Source organism: Ascaphus truei, chromosome 2, assembly GCF_040206685.1.
Source record: "Ascaphus truei isolate aAscTru1 chromosome 2, aAscTru1.hap1, whole genome shotgun sequence".
Lineage (NCBI taxonomy): Eukaryota > Metazoa > Chordata > Amphibia > Anura > Ascaphidae > Ascaphus > Ascaphus truei.
In genome coordinates this window covers 491,266,650-491,287,826 of record NC_134484.1, presented here as the reverse complement: position 1 = coordinate 491,287,826, position 21,177 = coordinate 491,266,650, and the positions used below count along the sequence as shown (strand labels likewise).

The following is a 21,177-nucleotide window of genomic DNA, read 5'->3' as shown; positions in this document are numbered from 1 at the left end:
GATATTTTTGTTCAACCCCTTGAATTAAAGCTGAAAGTTCATTTAAAGTTGTTTCATTTAAAATCCATTGTGGTAGCTAGCGTACAGAGCCAAAATTATGAAAAATGGTGTCAGTGTCCAATTATTTCCGGACCTAACTGTACATAGTTACATAGTTACATAGTAGATGAGGTTGAAAAAAGACGTACGTCCATCAAGTTCAACCTATGCTAACTTTAGACAACAGATACTTTATTCTATATCTATACTTACTTATTGATCCAGAGGAAGGCAAACAAAAAACCCCATTAAGGGGAAAAATTAATTCCTTCCTGACTCCAAGAATTGGCAATTGGATTAATCCCTGGATCAACATCCTTCCCATGTAAGAATAAGATGTAAATAAACAAACCGCGCTGAGAAAATTGCCACAGTAAGGATACAATACTACTTATCAAATGTGACTAGAGAGACACATACAGTATGTATCTCAATGATAGAAACAAATGTATATGAAACACACACAGTATTATATAACCTGAGAATGGGCAAAGGAATAATATAGCTTAGAGAAAATGTTTTAGGTCCCATTCTGTATTAATCCCAAAAGGGGATAGAGTATTAAGTGAGTGGGTCCAAAACATCTCACGCTGATTAAGCTGTTTAATTCTATCACCCCCTCGTGTAGGAACAGGTATAGATTCAATCCCCTCGTGTAGGAACAGGTATAGATTCAATCCCCTCGTGTAGGAACAGGTATAGATTCAATCCCCACGTGTAGGGACAGGTATAGATTCAATCCCTTCGTGTAGGAACAGGTATAGATTCAATCCCCTCGTGTAGTGACAGGTATAGATTCAATCCGCACGTGTAGGAACAGGTATAGATTCAATCCCCACGTGTAGGAACAGGTGTAGGATTCAATCCCCACGTGTAGGAACAGGTATAGATTCAATCCCCACGTGTAGGAACAGGTGTAGGATTCAATCGCTGAAAAATGAAAGGTGGACAAGTTTCCCAATGTACAATGTGTAAAATATGTTTGAAAACTGGGAGCATCTGATCTAGTTTTTTTTTTTTATAACTTGTATTTTATTGGTTTTCAAAGCTCAGAGAAAGTACAACAGGTATCCATTACAGGATCGTGAGTTTTTTACATTCCATAGATAAGATAACTGAGTACAGTGTATAAACATTGTTTATAACCTAACTGGGTCGGTGGGAAAGAAGGGAAAGGATAGACAGGGGAGGTGGGTGGGGGGGGGGGAGAACGGCCGATGATCCATTCGAACCTATGTTGCCTGTGTTTTAGCTTCCTGAAATCGGGGTTGTGTATACGATTATTTGCCTCTCCAACGTAATCTACCTGATAGTGACTGACAGCCGGTCGACCAAAGATATCATCACAGGAGAACGCATCTGCAATTATTAAATTATTATTGTGGTTATCTCTACCCCCGGGATGTCTGTCTGGGCTAACCAGGGTGTCCATACTTCTAGAAAATTTTCGCCCGAATCATTAATAAGGCTTGTCAGTTTTTCCATCTGACATATATACCAGATTTTATTCCAAATTTTGGGGATTGTAGGAAGTGCATTCTGGTTCCAGGATGCTGCGATCGTGCTCCTCACTGCCGTTGCGAAATGGGAAATTAGTTTGAGTTCAACTTTTGCTAGTCCTGGGATTGCTCTGTTCAATAGAAAGAGCCAGGGAGCAATTGAAATTTCGAGGCTCAATATCCTCTGTAGCCAATCCTTCATTTTGGTCCAGATTGGAACTAAGTGAGGGCAAGACCACAGCATGTGTAACAAATCTGCAGACTCTCCACATTGTCGCGGGCACAACGGGGAGCGTCCTAGAATAAATTTCGATAATGTTAGTGGGGTATGATACCATCTCATCAGGGTCTTATATGCGTTCTCCTTTAATGTTACGCATATCGAACTTTTAGAGGCTGCCGTCACCATCTGTGACCATTCGTCCAAATCTGGGCTCTCACCTAGATCTTTTTCCCAATTCAACATATAGCTTAATTTGCTTGTTACCTTGACAGCAGAACCGACTACCTCTCTATACATTTGCAATGCGAGTCCTTTTGTTGACGTCTCACTAAGACAGAGCCTTTCAAATGATGTCAGTGGGGGGGGTGTGGGTTAAATTTATTATAGACAGCTCTGATCTGAAGCTCCGATTGTGGGATATTTTTATCTCAGTTGATTTGTGCAAATGGCAAAATTTTGTTGTTACCTTCCAGATCTCCAAGTCGTACTATACCCTTTCGTTTCCAAATTGCAAAGTTTTCCCTAACTAAGCCAGGAGCAAAAGATGGATTATCCCAGAGAGGCTTCATCAAGGTGATTTTGGTAGTTAGATTACATTTGAATTTAGTTGCCTCCCAGATCGCCAAAAAATTTGTCATCGAGGATAGCGGTGATGGTATAGCTTTCCTAGCTATTTTTGGGCTCCAAATTAAGTTGCCTAGCTCCAATGGTGAGCAGGCAGCGGTCTCTAATGCTACCCAACGTCTCAAATCCGGGTTTGTGTTCCATTGAGAGATTTGGCATAATTGTGCCGCCTTGTAGTATAACAAGCAATGTGCCGCTAGCCCCCCTTCCGCAGTTTGTCTCTGGAGGGTTTGTTTATTCAGCTTTTCTGCCGCCCCATATAAATTTGGAGATTGAAGATTGAAGGCTGAGGATCTCGTTCAATCGGAGGGGCACCGGGAGCGCTTGAAATAGATATAGGATTCGTGGTAGTAAATTCATCTTCACGCTATTTATTTTACCAATCCAAGATATGTTACATTTTGACCAGCGACCTATAGCCACCCGTAGGGTCCTGATTAACCTGGGGTAGTTTGCCCGATAGACCGAATTATAATCTTTGGTAATATATATTCCGAGGTACTTAATTGCTTTATTCTGCCAATTGAAGTTAAAATTGATAGAGATAAGATTTTCTAAAGGTTTCGGTAAATTTATGTTTAGGGCTCTGATTTAGGTTGGTTAATCTTGAGCCCTGAGATTTTATTAAATTGACCCAGCAACTCAAAGAGATTGGGAAGCAACTTCAGGGGCCTGGACAACACCAGGAGGACATCATCTGCATATAGGGCTAATTTATGTGTTTGGTTCCCAAACTCTAGGCCTGTAATATCCTTATGGTCACGAATCTGGGCCGCCAGCAGCTTTATATACAGGGCGAATAGGAGGGGCGAGAGGGGACAGCCTTGTCTTGTCCCACTTTTAATCTTGAAGGGATTGGAAGGGAAGCCCTGGTGTACCACCCTGGCTGCAGGGTTCGAGTAGAGAGCTAAGATGGCTGATGATATTTTTTCATTGAACCCAAATGTGCTCCATAATTCTGACCTTCACTGGTCTGATTGTCCGCCCAACAAATCCTCGACCACAACCGCCGGTTAAGTAATAAATCACACAATTACAATTACAATGAATAAAAACTGGAATTGTGTGTGTTTTCTTACTGTGTACAATATCAATAGATTTGATAGGATTGGCATAGCAAGAAATACACATTTACCACATTTGAAAAAAAAAAAAAAAAACATGTATTAATTTTGATTCATGAACACTGTCTGACCTGGAGGTAAATAAACTAGGCGAAAGATAGTTTGCCAAGGATTTAACCTTTCTAAATGCAAATTTTGGTCCTGGTTCAATTGACCTTTATTTTTTTTCAACTTTTTATTTTCTTCATTTTTCACATATACAGCAGTTTTAAGACATATTTTGACCCGTATTAACTTAGCCTGCCATATGTACCTACTCACACTGATACACATTGAACATAGACTCGGGGGGGCGACACATTAGGGGAGAAAAGGTGGGGTAGGGGGGTTGGGGAGGGGGTTGACCCTTATTCCACAGCTTTGGACCTGTTCAGCTCTTACTGTTCAGCCCCGTTATGGGCGTTCCTATTTTTTCCTGCACATCCCGCGCCCGCTCTATCCCCTTTATATGGGGCTCTTACCGCCTGTACTTGCCCCTGTTACGCGTTATAGGAGAACTCACCTTACACTATTACAGCCAAATGGTGGCATTGCTCACCCCTACAATGTCAGTCTGTGCCAGCCAGGGGAACCAGACTTTTTGAAAATTTGAGCCAGTGTCATTGGCCAAGCTTGTCAATTTCTCCATCTGGCAGACGAACCAAATTCTGTTCCGAATCTTTTCTAACGATGGGGTTGTGTTTTGCTTCCACAATGCTGCCGTCTCACACCTCACCGCCGTTGCAAAATGGGCGACCAATTTGTTTCCTGCTCTCGACAGGCCCTCTAGTGGCCTATTTAAAAGAAATAGCCAAGGATCTAGAGGAATTTCGAGGCCCAAGATCCTCTTCAACCAACTCTAAATTTGTTCCCAGATCGGGCGTAATCGAGGGAAAGACCACAGCATGTGCAGCAGGTCCCCGGGCTCTCCACATTGTCTAGGACACAAGGGGGAGTAACCCGTGACAAATTTAGATAACCTAACTGGAGTGAGATACCACCTCATTAACACTTTATATGAGTTCTCCTTTAATGTCGTACAGATCGAGGTTTTTGCTATCGCTTGTCTGTCCAGTCCTCGTCCTCTAATGCCTCCCCTAGGTCTCTCTCCCATTGGGTCATGTAGTCAAGTCGTGGTCTGCTTCCATCTCCAGGATCGATCACCTCTTTGTACAGTCTAGATATAAGTCCCGGTGTGTTGTGCCCACGTGCACAGAGCGTTTCGAAATTCATCACTTTAGGACGGTTCGTGTATTTGGTGTAAAATGCCCGGATCTGGAGGTATCTAAAGAATTCTGTGTTTGGGATGCCTTTGTCAGCCTGAATTTGCGTGAATGTTTTAATAGTGATACTGCCTTCCAGATCCTTCAGCCTCCCGTACCCACTCTGTTTCCAGAGTATAAAGTGTCCCTTGTCCATCCCAGGAGCAAAATCAGGGTTACCGAATAATGGTGTCATCAGCGAGCTCCGTTTGGTTAAGGCGCATTTAAATTTGGTGGCTTCCCAGACCGCAAATGAGTTAGTCATTGAGGACAGCGGTCTCGAGATCTTCTTTAATCTAGTTTTTGGGTACCAAATTAGGTTCTGAATGTCCAATGGGGCACACAGTTCACTCTCCAGCTCCACCCATCTACGAAGTTTTGGATCTGTGTGCCATTGAATAATTTGGCTCAATTGTGCCGCTCTGTAGTGCGAGAACAAGCAAGGTACCGCCAGTTCGCCTGCTGTTTTGGGCTTTATCAGTGTTGTTGCTGGTATCCTAGCTTTCTTGTTGCTCCAAATAAATTTAAAGATCTGGGCCTGTACGTCTCTAATGTCTGCTCTATCTATGGGTATGGGGAGTGTCTGGAAAAGGTATAGTAGTCTGGGCAGAAGGTTCATTTTAACGCTGTAAATTCTTCCAATCCAGGAGATACCATATGATGCCCATTCCTTCAGCTCCCTTCTCAAAGATTGTAAGAGTTTGGGATAATTTGCTTTATATAACAATCTATCCTGCTTTGTGAGATTAACTCCCAGATATTTAATCACCTTGGGTTGCCAATTTAAATTGAAGTTAATCTCTATTAGTTTTTCGGTGGTTTTAGGGAGGTTCAGGTTCAGGCCTCCGATTTTGATTGGTTGATTTTAAACCCTGAAATCGAATTGAATTTATCCAGGTGGTCAAAGAGGTTGGGTAGAGAGACCAGGGGCCTTGACAATGTCAGGATAACATCATCCGCATATAACGCGGTTTTGTACTCCTGAGATTGAATTTGGATTCCTGTGATGTCTTTATTGCTGCGTATATGGGCTGCTAGTGGTTCCATGCAGAGGAACAACAGGGGCGAGAGTGGGCAGCCCTGCCTTGTACCACTTTTAATTTGCAGCGAGTCTGACGGGTACCCCTGATGGATTACCCGCGCTGTTGGGTTTGCGTACAGCGCTTTGATTGCCCAAGTTACTATGTCCCCCATTCCAAACGTTGCAAGCGTGGCATCCAGGTAGGGCCAGTCAATTCTGTCAAAGGCTTTTTCGTGTCTAAGCTTACTATTATTCCCGGGATCCTGTTGGCATTTATATATTCTATAGTATCAACTATCCTTCTAGTATTATCGGCCGCTTGCCTACCTGCGATAAAGCCAACTTGATCTGGGTGAATCAGCCTAGGCAGAATCGAACTCAATCTATTGGTCAGTAATTGAGAGTAAATTTTAATATCTGAGTTAATCAAAGATTTCGGCCGATAGCTTGGGCAATTGGTGAGGTCTTTGCCCTGCTTATGAATCACCGAGATGGACTCCTGCAGCATCATGTCTGAGAAGGAGCCCCCTGCTAGAATGTGGTTGAACATCCTCAGCAAGTGCGGGGATAGGATTCCTATATATTTTTTATAGTACAAATTAGAAAATCCGTCTGGGCCCGGAGCTTTTGCAGGTTTAAGGTTAGCAACTACTTCTTGTAGTTCCTCCGCTGTGAACTCCTTCCCAAGGAACTCTCGCTCCAACCTCGTTATTCTTGGCAGATCTGCTTCGGCTAAAAATGTACCTAAAGCTTTACTTGTTTTAGCGTTGTGTCGAACCTTCTGGCCATCATATAACCCAGCGTAGTAAGCTCTAAACTCCTCAACTATGTGTTTGGGATTGGCTGCTAACTCTCCCGTTTTTGTCTTAATCGCGTGGATTGTGTAGTGGTGCTGTTTGTTGCGAATTTTCCTAGCTAGCATGGTATCTGGCTTGTTCGATTTTTCAAAAAATTTCCTCTTTGTCCAACTCAGTGATTTTTCAGCCTGGGAAGTGAGGAGGAGGTTAAGTTCTATTCTTACGTCCTTCAACTCCTTTAATGTATCGGCTCTACCCGTTCGGGTATGCAGGATAGAGGTGTCATGGAGCTTCTCACGTAGCAGCTTTGTTTTAGCCTCCCTTGCCTTTTTCCTACCCGCTGCTATGTTGATCAGGACCCCACGCATTGTGGCCTTGTGAGCCTCCCACAAGGTGACGTGGGACTCCACACTGCCAGTGTTGGATTTAAAGAATTGTGAGATCTCATCTTTTATTTTTTGCGCGACCTCTGGGATCTTGAGTAAAGACTCATTTAGTTTCCAATTTGCTCCCGGGCTGGCCAGTTTAATCTGGGAGCACTGTTATGGATTACAAGTATCTTATGACATATATAGCATAATTAATACAGGTCACAGGTACTGTACATATATAGTATCATTATAAGGCTTAGTACAGCTTAGAGCATATTGTCAAAATCATAGCTTTCATAGCTTTCTCTTGTCTTAGAAATAATAGGTTGTTTTGCTAAGAAATGGACAGGATATTTGTACACAGGTACATATGCATAAAAGAGGAAGTAACTCACGTAAACAAGCCGTGGTCGCGCTGTGGTCAAACTGTAAATGCTGGTAAACATACGTCAGTAGCCACAGAATATTGTCACATATCACACGTCAGACACGTACGCAGCAAACAATAAGACACCATATAAGTCAGGGTGCCCCCATATTAAATCAGAACCGAAGTGGGGAACCACACAGATGAGACTTACCTGAGACTGGCTGACCTATCATAATATCTTTGGGTTTGTGAGTATAACAGGCATATTAACTAAATAATCTCTGCATAGTTAGAAATGGATTGTTAGCTTACTGTTAGCTGATTAGCTTACAAAAGTTAGCTTGTTGTGATATTTCTGATTATTATTGTTGTGATACAATAAATAACAAACCTTATCTTATACAAACTCTGAGTGACCTTTCTTTATAATAATCTCACAATACCCTTGCATCTCAGGGTGTGAAACCGAGAGTCTGCAAGTACAACATCGTGGTTTGTGTTCCTGCTTAGGGCAGGATATAACTTACCACGAGGCATTACTTGGGAGAAGAAGGTTAGGCATCGAGCCCAAATTATGGCGCCCAACGTGGTTAATTACTCATGAGTTGTATAAATAAGTCATAAATCTTATGTTACCCATTTAATCTTTAAAGTACACGTGTATGCTATTTCCTCTTTATAATAGAGAAGGTACAATTTTCATTATATATATATATATATATATATAATCGTATATCATGGCTGTTATGGATTTTGCACGAGCTGCAGACCTAAATGTTTTAATGAGAACTCAGTATCATAGAGATCTGATTGATGGTGAAATTCAGGCATTTGAAATTCAATTTGGCCCGTAGGGACCTGGTGCTAGATACTGCTATCTAACAATAGACACCACAGCTGATCCAATCACATATCAATACATACAACAGGCATATAACCCGTTGACACATACGATCATCAATTTGACATATAATGCAGCAACTGTCATTTTGGGGCAACAGCCTGTGCTTGCTACAGGCGTGGACAGACATGGTCCTATTAATTCTGGTGCGAAATATGGGGAGAATCGCACACACTTATTTACACCAGTTACATTAATTGAGTTAACACAAGCTGCACGGGATGTTCTGACAGAGCGCGCTAATGCTACTGCAGAAATCACACTGCTAAGAGAAATTATTAATGTCTTCTTAGCAACAAGAGGAGCTCAAGCGTTAATTGACGTGCCAGCTCGGGTACAAGTCTGTATCCCTATGGCCAATATTAAGGCAACAATTGGTCAATTACCTACAAATCCAAAACACATTGCATTGTGGCTTAATGAAAGAACACATTCTTTAGATGGAGTTTATCCCACACCCACCCCACAACAAAAACGTGCTTTAGTGAATTCTTTGCTCCCGGCAGGTTTGTCAATCACATTGGCTGAAGCACGAGACTGGGATTCAGTCATCAGCAATGTGTATGAGAAAACCCACGGGAAGGTTACTATTTCATCACTGGCAGATACGCTAGGACAGGTTAATAAGACTAGTGGAATTGTAGCTGTTTACATTCTAGGGCTACGTTTTACACAAGGCAACCATGAGATTGTTTGGGGTTGTCTTAAGGCATTGATTAAGGGCCAAGGTCTGCTGTTAGACCTTGAAAGACAAATACAAGGTTTACCAGTAGAACAAAAACCAGTAATGGTTCCTGAAATTTTGAAAAATACCTATACTCTCGTTGGCAGAAGTTTAACCGGGGAAGTGACAGGTTCGCCTAAATCGCAAATCAGTGACAGGAAGCCTGAGCGAACAAACACAGACAAGGGGAGAAATTTTCCTGTCCAAAACAGGAAATGGAGACCTCCATTCAATCAATATCAAACTCCAGTTTATCCTAGAGACGAACAGTGGGACAGAAAAGCTAATTTTCAAAGAGACAATAGGAGTTTTCAACTGACTTGGACTGTGAAATTTGACTTGAATGCAATCATCACAGAACAAGTTAACAAAAGCGTTTTTAGTGATAAGGCAAAATTATATAATTGGTTAATGACACACAAGTATATTTTTCAACAATGGGAAAATCAAGTGGGTTTAAGGAAAGGTATTGTACATGACATTAATACATGTTCTACACTTCCAAAGAAACAGGCCCAATACAAAATTAATCATGCCGCCTTACCAAGCATAGAAATTGTAATCAATGATTTGCTTAAACAAGGAGTACTGGTTGAACAATATAGTAAGTTGAATACTGCAGTATATCCAGTGCCTAAAAAAACGGTTCATGGCGAATGGTGTTAGATTATAGGGAAGTTAATAAAGGCACACCTTCAGTGACAGCACAGAATACACATTCACCTTCAATCTTAAGCGGATTACAGCGTAAACGCTTTAAAACTACATTAGACTTGAGCAATGGCTTCTGGGCGCACCCCATCACGCCTGAGAGTTATTGCGGCATTTACCTGGAAAGGTAAACAATTTTTACACGTTTACCACAAGGTTTTGTAAATAGTCCAGCTTTGTTCACAGTAGACGTAGTCTCACTATTGTCTAAGATTGACAATATGGAAATTTACGTTGATGACGTGTTTTTATCACATGACACAGAAGCAGAACATTTTAAAGTTCTGACAGAAGTATTGCTTACATTGACAGAGGCCGGTTACCTTGTTTCCCTAAAAACAATCACAGTTTGCACAAGAAACTGTGACATTTTTAGGTTTTGAAATAGCTGAAAATGGTAGAGGCCTCTCTAGTAATTACAGAGAGAAAGTTTCTAACATCAGTGTTCCTAAAACACTGAAACAGTTAAGGAGCATTATTGGGTTACTGAATTTTTCAATGACGTTTATCCCAGATTTTAATGTACTGATTGAACCATTACATCACGCAATATCACGCGAGATTAAGTCAGAACAGACTAGGCCGAAAACACCTTTTAAATGGTTAACAGTTGAGGAAGAGGCATTGCGAAAGTTATTAGCAGCAGTTAATGATGCTTCTTACTTAGCGCAGCGCGACCCGACAAAACCATTGTCAGCATATGTAAACATTTCACCTCTAGCTGCATACATTAGAATATACAATGCTATGGAAACAATACCAATTACATTTTTATCTTATGTATTTACAAATACAGAGAAGAGACATTTGCCGCTTGAAAAATTGTTATCAGCGGTTACACTTACAGTGCTGAAATCACGTGATTTGGCACAGGGACAGGATATCTATATACAGTGTTCGACAATTATATACATTTACTCGCCCGGGGCGGGTGGATTTAACCCCCGGGTGAGTAAATATTGGCACAAGCAGCACACGTGTATTTTTTAAATTTCCCGCGCTCACGCTGCTGTTTTTCCCGTGCTCGCGCTGGAGAAAAAAAAAAAAAAAGCCAGCTCTCTGATCACTGCCTTCGCTCCTCCCCCACCTCTCAGCAACTTCCCCTCCTCAGCTCTTCCACTCCTCCCCCTTCCGCCAGCCAGCCCCTTCCACGCCTGTCTGCCTCAGGCCCCTGCAGGGCCATCTGTCACCCCCCCTCCGTCCCATCGGGCCATCCGCCCCCCCCTCCCTCCCATCGGGCCATCCGCCCCCCCTCGCATCGGCCATCCACCACCCCCTCCCATCGGGCCATCCACCCCCCCCCTCACCCCAATCTCTCCCGGCCTCCGTGCGGCCCCCCCCCCTCACCCCACGCGTGCCTCTCCCTGCTCTAAGCAGGGGAAATCCCCTCACCGGAGCCTCTCCCTGCTCTAAGCAGGGGAAATCCCCTCACCGGGGCCTCTGCCTGCTCTAAGCAGGGGAAATCCCCTCACCGGAGCCTCTCCCTGCTCTAAGCAGGGGAAATCCCCTCACCAGGGCCTCTGCCTGCTCTAAGCAGGGGAAATCCCCTCACCGGGGCCTCTGCCTGCTCTAAGCAGGGGAAATCCCCTCACCGGAGCCTCTCCCTGCTCTAAGCAGGGGAAATCCCCTCACCGGGGCCTCTGCCTGCTCTAAGCAGGGGAAATCCCCTCACCGGAGCCTCTGCCTGCTCTAAGCAGGGGAAATCCCCTCACCGGAGCCTCACCCTGCTCGGTCTAAGCAGGATACTGCGGTGTCGGTGTCCCCCTCTGGAGGGGGCGCGGCCCCTTGCAGAGGCCCTCCTGCCGTGCGGAGGCCCCCGCTGCCATGTGCGACCCCCCTGCCTTGCAGAGGCCCTCCTGCCGAGCGGAGGCCCCCGCTGCCATGTGCGACCCCCTGCCTTGCGGGTGAGTGTTTGTGTGTGTGAGTGACAGACTGTGTGTGTGTGTGAGTTTGTCTGAGTGAGAGTGGGTGTCTGTGTCTGTGAGTGTGTCACCCTCTCTCTCTCTCCCTGTGTCACCCTCTCCCTGTGTCACCCTCTCCCTCTCCCTGTCACCCTCACCCTGTGTCACCCTCACCCTGTGTCACCCTCACCCTGTGTCACCCTCTCCATGTGTCACCCTCTCCCTGTGTCACCCTCTCCCTGTGTCACCCTCTCCCTGTGTCACCCTCTCCCTGTGTCACCCTCTCCGTGTCACCCTCTCCGTGTCACCCTCTCCGTGTCACCCTCTCCGTGTCACCCTCTCCGTGTCACCCTCCCTCTCCGTATCACCCTCCCTCTCCCTGTGTCACCCTCTCCCTGTGTCACCCTCTCCCTCCCTCCCTGTGTCACCCTCTCCCTGTGTCACCCTCCCTCTCCCTGTGTCACCCTCTCCCTCTCCCTGTGTCACCCTCTCCCTCTCCCTGTGTCACCCTCTCTCTCTCCCTGTGTCACCCTCTCCCTCTCCCTGTGTCACCCTCTCCCTCTCCCTGTGTCACCCTCTCCCTCTCCCTGTGTCACCCTCTACCTGTGTCACCCTCTCCTTGTGTCACCCTCTCCCTGTCACCCTCCCTGTCCCTGTCACCCTCCCTCTCCCTGTGTCACCCTCCCTCTCCCTGTGTCACCCTCCCTCTCCTTGTGTCACCCTCCCTCTCCCTGTGTCACCCTCCCTCTCCCTGTGTCACCCTCCCTCTCCCTGTGTCACCCTCCCTCTCCCTGTGTCACCCTCCCTCTCCCTGTGTCACCCACCCTCTCCCTGTGTCACCCACCCTCTCCCTTTCCCTGTGTCACCCTCTCCGTGTCACCCTCCCTCTCCCTGTGTCAACCTCTCCCTCCCTCCCTGTGTCTCCCTCTCTCCCTCTCCCTGTGTCACCCTCCCTCTCCCTGTGTCACCCTCCCTCTCCCTGTGTCACCCTCCCTCTCCCTGTGTCACCCTCTCCCTCTCCCTGTGTCACCCTCTCCCTGTGTCACCCTCTCCCTCTCCCTGTGTCACCCTCTCCCTCTCCCTGTGTCACCCTCTCTCTCCCTCTCCCTGTGTCACCCTCTCTCCCTGTCCCTGTGTCACCCTCTCCCTGTCCCTGTGTCACCCTCTCCCTGTCCCTGTGTCACCCTCACCCTGTGTCACCCTCTCCCTGTGTCACCCTCTCCCTGTGTCTCCCTCTCCCTGTGTCTCCCTCTCCCTGTGTCTCCCTCTCCCTGTGTCTCCCTCTCTCTCTCTCCCTCTCCGTGTCACCCTCTCCCTCTCCCTGTCACCCTCTCCATGTGTCACCCTCTCCATGTGTCACCCTCTCCATGTGTCACCCTCTCCATGTGTCACCCTTTTCCATGTGTCACCCTCCCTCTCCGTATCACCCTCCCTCTCCGTGTCACCCTCTCCCTGTGTCACCCTCTCCCTCCCTCCCTGTGTCACCCTCTCCCTGTGTCACCCTCCCTCTCCCTGTGTCACCCTCTCCCTCTCCCTGTGTCACCCTCTCTCTCCCTCTCCCTGTGTCACCCTCTCCCTGTGTCACCCTCTCCCTGTGTCACCCTCTCCCTGTCTCTGTGTCACCCTCTCCGTGTCACCCTCCCTGTCCCTGTCACCCTCCCTCTCCCTGTGTCACCCTCCCTCTCCCTGTGTCACCCTCCCTCTCCCTGTGTCACCCTCCCTCTCCCTGTGTCACCCTCCCTCTCCCTGTGTCACCCTCCCTCTCCCTGTGTCACCCTCCCTCTCCCTGTGTCACTCACCCTCTCCCTGTGTCACCCACCCTCTCCCTCTCCCTGTGTCACCCTCTCCGTGTCACCCTCCCTCTCCCTGTGTCACCCTCCCTCTCCCTGTGTCAACCTCTCCCTCCCTCCCTGTGTCTCCCTCTCTCCCTCTCCCTGTGTCACCCTCCTTCTCCCTGTGTCACCCTCCCTCTCCCTGTCACCCTCTCCCTGTGTCACCCTCTCCCTCTCCCTGTGTCACCCTCACCCTCTCCCTGTGTCACCCTCACCCTCTCCCTGTGTCACCCTCTCCCTGTCCCTGTGTCACCCTCTCCCTGTCCCTGTGTCACCCTCTCCCTGTCCCTGTGTCACCCTCTCCCTCTCCCTGTGTCACCCTCCCTCTCCCTGTGTCACCCACCCTCTCCTTGTGTCACCCACCCTCTCCGTGTCGCCCTCTCCCTGTGTCGCCCCCTCTCCCTGTGTCGCCCTCTCCCTGTGTCGCCCTCTCCCTCTCTCTGTCACCTTCTCCCTCTCTCTGTCACCCTCTCTCTGTCTCCCTCTCTCTGTTGCACTCTCTCTTTGTCTCTCATTCTCTCACTGTGTGTGTCTCTCATTCTCTCTCTTTCTCTGTGTGTCTCTTTCTCTGTGTGTCTCTCTTTCTCTCTGTGTGGGTGTGCCGCTCTCTGTGTGTGTGTGGGTGTCTGTCTGTCTGTCTCTCTCTGTGAAGCGCCGACGTCCAGACACTGGTTAAGGGGTTCAGGAAACTAGTCATTCACATCTGGCTTTTATTTCTAGATCCGACATTGACACACACACACACACACACGACTAATGTAATACAATAAATACATTTATGTCAAAAACGAATGTTGTTCTGACTAGGAATTTATTAAATGTATTTTATTTATATATTTTATTTTAAAGCGGGGTTGGGGGCGGGACTAGGGGCGGAGTTGGGGGCGGGACTAGGGGCGGAGTTGGGGGTGGGACTAGGGGCGGAGTTGGGGGCGGGACTAGGTGGCGAGTAGATTTTTTGGTTGGGCGAGTAGATTTTTGGGTGATTTGTCGAACACTGTCTATATATACACTTCAGTAGCTTCACTAGCAACATTGCAGAAACAGACCATTCCGGACAGGAAGGCGTTAAGAAGCCGCTGGTTGAAGTGGTACACAATTATAGAGGTTCCGCAAATACATTTTGTGCATGACAAAACATTGACAACATTAGATGATCTCCCATCCCCTTTTGAAGGAGTGACGTGGGAAACACAAAAACATCCGAATGACTTTTACACATGCATTTTCTACACAGATGGTTCAGCTGTAGACTCAAGCAAAGAAGGAGTAAATAAATCTGCAGGTTCAGGAATTGCTAAATATGATGCAGATATGAATCTGTTGCACAGTTGGCAATTACCTATAGGAGATCACTCTGCACAGTTTGCAGAGATTCACGCATTAGCTTTTGCTATGAAAGAAGCACTTACAGTTAAAGGACATGTACTTATAGTTACAGATTCCGCATACTTAGCACGTTCAGCACTGCAGGACCTACCAATATGGAAATCAAATGGATTTTTGAATGCCAAAAGAAAACCACTAACGCACATTGCTAAGTGGAAGGTCATTGCGGCCTATTTTGATCAAAAGCCTGATATTGAAATTGTACATGAGCCAGCGCATAGAACGCTTGGTTCATCGGTTCATACTATGGGTAACCAGTTTGCAGATAGTCTCGCGCAAACTGTAAGTCAAAAATTATCCGTTAACAAAGTGTTAACAAGGGCACAGTCAAAGTCAGCCAGTCTCGATGCAGAGTTGTATGCTTGTCTGGATACTACTAGGCCTAATCCACCTGGTTATCCTAAGAAATACTCATTTAAACAGGTCGACAATAATTGCATGGTTGTAATTGATACTAATGAATTCATTGTTCCCCCTGTAGCAAGCAGAATGCAGATAGCTACGCAAGCACATGACAGTGTGGGACACCCTCACCTAGGGAGAGAAAATGTTTTGTTGACACTGAAACACAAATATTGGTGTCCGAATATGAAGAAAACGGTTAAGTCAGTCTAAAGAAACTGTAAACCATGTCGGTTGGTAAACAGTCCTAATCATCAGACATCACCATTTTTTATTAATGCAATACCGAGCAAGCCGTTTCATTTAATATATTTAGATTATATTGGACCATTACCTACATCACATTCCTACAAACATGTTTTGGTTTGTGTTGATGCTTGTACAAGGTTTACGTGCTTATACCCCGTTCGTAGTACGACAGCTAGCTCTACGATTAATTGTCTCAACTCCTTAATAAGCGTAGCTAAGCCCAAGGCCTTTTTGATTCCAATGGTGGACCTGCTTTCACAGCAGCAGAAACCAAGGAATGGGCCGCAATATTAGGTATTGACTGGGCCTACAGCTCGCCGAGCCATCCGGAGTCCGCTGGAATGGTCGAATGTAGAAATTACGAGGTGAAACGACTTTTAACCAAAATGCTATCTAATCGTCCTACACAGTGGTACCCACTTTTGGTCACGGTCCAAATTGACCTAAATAATATTCCTAACACAACAACTGGTAAAACACCACATGAACGGTTATATTTTACTCCTATGAATACACAGTTTAATAATGATTCTATTTCTGTCCCAGGGAGACTTGAACAAATATTAATTCTACAAGAATTGAGGGATTCTTTTTCCCATACAGCCCACACACCTAAAGCTTGGACGCCGGAGATTGGACATTCGGTCCAGGAGAGGGTTGCTAAGGTAAAGCCGTTGCGGCCTAAGTGGAAGAAACCAACCATGATACTGAAAAAGATAAACGAGCGTTCCTTTGTTATCCAAGATACTAAAGGCAAAGAAAGGATTGTGAGTATAGACAATCTTAAACCCACAGCTCACTGCAGTGAAAACACTGTAAAAGATGGAGGAGACACCATATCTGGCACAGACTTCGATGGAGCTGCAGTCTCTCGGAGCACAGACTGCACGACCACAGGATGTGGAAACTAATCACACAGGTGAGGTCCAACAAGCTGAAGCTGACTTCCCTGACCGTGACCAAAGACATACATATGTGTTACCTGCCATACCGGATCAACGCAATATTTTCCGGAAGGCCTATCAAACAATGGCTAAGGTAATCACGAAGAAAAGACTGTTTAAGACTATTTTGTGTCTCTCAATCTGTTTTGCTTTTCTAGCAATATCCGCCAGCGTTATTTTCAGGTTACAATGGCATTCTGTGACTCAACAAGAAGGCAAGATCATCAATTGGCAACGTACAGCTGCACACAGTATTACCACACCAGACTCCAGAATCGTGAAACGAGGACTTCACTACGATTTGAAACCGGTGGAGGTACAGTCGGTGGGTATACCTCAAGGTGTGTATTGGAAGCCGTTTCCTAAACCTATTATCCAGAAACGAAAGACTTTGGGGATTTCACAGGTTGTGCTGTTTGATTCAACTGTGCTAGCTAAAGAGGCTGGTATAACTACGCCAGAAGGAAGGAAGCTGGTGTTAACATCTGAATGCACAGAGGCAACAGCTGCAATATACAAGCCTGAAATATGATTTACCCCTGCATGACCATTGGAAGCAGCAAAGCTACCGTGAACAATGTTGTTATGCTGAATTTGGACATTGCTATTTCATTGACTTTCAAGGAACACGTAAATGGCCAACGAAGGAGCTGAAAGCTGATCATTGCCCTCGGCCTGGTGTAACCATGGACAATATAAGGTATAAGCAATACCCTATTTTTTATCTGAATACAGGTCAAAATACGCAGAAAGGATTTGTTCCCAACGGACAGACTGATCCAAGAGTGGCATTCTGGGAAGGTGCTGAAGAAGAAGAGTACAGAATACCTGGAGGGGTAAGAGCCTATAATTCTGCGTTTTTTTGCTCTGACAGTATTTACTCAGAATGGTGGGACCCATCAACAACCGCTGATGAACTGTTACTGAAACTTCAAGCTGTGATGGAAGATGCTAAAACTGGACAGCTACAGACAGAAGCACTTCCGAAAGAATGGAATATAAAAGGTGATGGTATGTTGTTTCGTGAACCAACAGCATGGGACACTTGCACTCAACCACGCTTTGCTACATTTACCAATACTACATACTACAGCCATTCATGTAAAGGTTTCAAGAATGCGTGTGGTATCACATTGGAGAAATTGATTAATGAAGGAATCTGTGATAAGGACAATACAGTATTCAAGTACGGGTGTAAACCCTGTGCTTTTTATTACAATCTCACGGAAGGCTATTTTAACTGGCAACCGAAAATGATTGATCAAGGATTTTTACATTTTTCTGGGTTACGAGGTTTTTGGTGTGTGGAGCGAATAATAATTATGAAACCTAATTATAAAGTCTACTCCCTGTTCCAGAAATGTCTCAATGATAGTTTACATATTAATGTAGACACGGTCATCAAGGCAATGAGCGATTTGATGAATGTACAAATAGCTCCAGATGATAAACCCTGTGAATATGACACATGCACCACATAATATTGTTAACATGCCCTACTCAGAGGCAATGTGGGGTACAAACGCGACCATTAATACCATAGTGTATTATGAAAATGACACATATTTCATGAATGAATGTAAGGTTTCAAGTAAATCATCTGCTAGGAAATTGCTTACTAACGATGATGTTCTTATAACCACAGGACACCTGCTGAGTGATTCTGTTTCTGTTATAAGCCAAATCTCTGACTCAAATGATGAAGAATTAAGGAGAGGTATTTTGGTGTTAAGGGATCACCTGATAACATTTGCTTCATACACAATTTCAGACATTACAGTGTTATCTGAAGAAATCAAAGCTTTGGTTATTCTTAATCACATCACTTCTATAAGGTTAACATTGCAAAGTCACAAGATTGACATATCACTTTTAAATCTCACATGGATCACACAGAATCTTAATTTAAGTCCGAAAGAATCTGAGATCCTAGCATATGTTTCACAAACCACAGTTTATGGACATACGAGAAAGAAACCACAGACGGGTTCATAACCCTGATGACTCTTTATGGGAAGTTATTCTATACTATGAATTATTTATTCCAGGAGATGTTTATACAACAAATTGGGAACTGCTTAATTTTGGACACTTAACACACACAGGTTCTTATGTCGCAACGGTGCAGGTTGCTCAACCATTTCAATACATGTCTGTGAAATGTGATCGTGAATTTTTCATCAGCACTATACGATGTGTTGATAGAGGTTATTTAATATGTGATGACATCATACAGCACATGCCTTGCAATGATCAAAAGCAAGGTAGCAACTGCCCGATAACTGCGACACCAATTCAAACTCCTTTTACATTAATTCACAGTTTAGATAATGGGAGTTACATAGTTTTGTCTACAGAAGAGGATTGCGACATACCACCTTTTCAGGCATCACTTGTCACAGTTAATAGGAGTATACAGTGTTATGGTACTACATTTATTCCACCTCTGTTACATCAGACACTTACATCTGGCGTACGTTTCCAGGTACCAGCTATCACACTGATACTTCCCCACATAACAGCCTATTTGGCACATTTAAAGAAAATGAAGATTACAATAGGGTTCACACATGATATAGTACATACCCTTTTACAGAGAGTTCACAGTGAATTACTACGTGTTGATTTACACCCGGGTGATTTTCCCCAGTGGTTAACTACACTAGGTGAATCACTGAAAACTTTTTGGCCAATGACAGGTAATTTTTTGTCAAAAATAGGCACTAGCCTACAAACTACTGGTAAAGGTATTTTTAGTGGACTAGGAAATGCATTTGGAATCCTAGGGTATTTGAAACCACTATTGTTTTTTATTTTAGGGATAATAATCCTTGTTATTTTACTTCGTGTTTTCTCTTTTCTTCCGAAGATGAAGAAGCAATCAGCTTAATCACATTTTGACTTCTAGCATATATTCTTATATTTTTACCTAGATACTAATATACTGTTTTAAGCACACAGGTCAAATCTAACCTGCTGCAGTATGCCTTGTTGCAACGACACAGACGACAAAAAAGATACTTCACAAATCTGGCGTCTACCACGGTCCTATCAAACCTCCATGAGGATGTACTTGGATGAACTGGTTTTGCCACATCGGAAGCCACGCAAAGTGCATGCAGTTCCCGATACGATGAGAGACTTTATGTATCAGGACTCTCTTGTTTCCTCAGGACCGTTTTCAGTTTTAACTCCTAATGGGACATTGCTTCCGCGTAGCTTGCTAATGTTATGTAATTTTTGACAAGTGAAATCTTTACTGTCTTTTGGAGATCAACCCAACTTCACATGTAGAGACATTCACCGACAAATATTTCAAATGTCTTTTAATACAATTGAAGAAGGTCATATCAGCATTGTTAGCCACGGGTCATATAATTGTACCACGTTGATTGCGTGTTCTGGTAATAAACATCAAAATTGTTTTGGGGCCCGGTGGAATACTACTATGTTAAGTATGTATGAACGTCAACATCAACCTGCTTTGCAATTGGGTGATTTTTACAAATTGATACCTTCCCATCGTGGGATCGCTTGTGCACATATGCGCAGTTGTGGGTGTTTTGGCGTTCCATCACAAACTCCTGTAGGTTCAAGCTCATCAACATCAGAGAGCAGTGACACTGTCTTCCAAAAGTACACATAATGAATATTTTCTGCTTTGTTAGTTTTCTGCATTTGCTAAAATATGATAATTATGTGTAGGAGAGGGTGTTATGGATTACAAGTATCTTATGACATATGTAGCATAATTAATACAGGTCACAGGTACATATATAGTATCATTATAAGGCTTAGTACAGCTTAGAGCATATTGTCAAAATCATAGCTTTCATAGCTTTCTCTTGTCTTAGAAATAATAGGTTGTTTTGCTAAGAAATGGACAGGATATTTGTACACAGGTACATATGCATAAAAGAGGAAGTAACTCACGTAAACAAGCCGTGGTCGCACTGTGATCAAACTGTAAATGCTGGTAAACACACGTCAGTAGCCACAGAATATTGTCACATATCACACGTCAGACACGTACGCAGCAAACAATAAGACGCTATATAAGTCAGGGTGCCCCCATATTGAATTAGAACCGAGGTGGGGAATCACACAGATGAGATTTACCTGAGACTGGCTGACCTATCATAATATCTTTGGGTTTGTGAGTATAACAGGCATATTAACTAAATAATCTCTGCATAGTTAGAAATGGATTGTTAGCTTACTGTTAGCTGATTAGCTTACAAAAGTTAGCTTGTTGTGATATTTCTGATTATTATTGTTGTGATACAATAAATAACAAACCTTATCTTATACAAACTCTGAGTGACCATTCTTTATAATAATCTCACAATACCCTTGCATCTCAGGGTGAGAAACCGAGAGTCTGCAAGTACAACATCGTGGTCTGTGTTCCTGCTTAGGGCAGGATATAACTTACCACGAGGCATTACTTGGGAGAAGTTTAGGCATCGAGCCCAGATTAGCACCTCAGCTCAATTGGTGCGTGATCTGACCATGAAATATCATGGATTCCTGAATAGGTGATCTGAGGGACCAATCTAGTTGACACCAAAAAGTAGTCGATCCTACTGTAGCTGTCATGTGGGTGTGAATAGAATGTGTAACTTCGTTCCCCAGGGTGTTGTTCCCTCCATATGTCCACCAGTTGATTATCTCTGATCCCCTGTCGGAGAGCTGTCACCCCTTCAGTTCTGTCTCTATGTCCCGTCTGTGTTCTGTCCATGCTCGGATCTAATCTTTTGTTAAAGTACCCTGCAAGCACTATACTTCCTTCTGCCACCCTATTCAGTAGTGCAA

General features: G+C 44.5%; 1 protein-coding gene across 1 annotated transcript in view; it reads right to left on the bottom strand.

Annotated features, from left to right (window-relative positions):
• Positions 1–786: 786 nt before the first annotated feature.
• Positions 787–21,177, bottom strand: part of LOC142488074 (uncharacterized) — a 41,078-nt gene continuing 20,687 nt past the window's right edge. Inside the window, exon 6 of the mRNA XM_075588450.1 lies at positions 787–969. Within this exon, the coding sequence (XP_075444565.1) occupies positions 806–969 (164 nt within the window). The 3' untranslated portion in view covers positions 787–805. The remainder of the gene's footprint in view (positions 970–21,177) is intronic.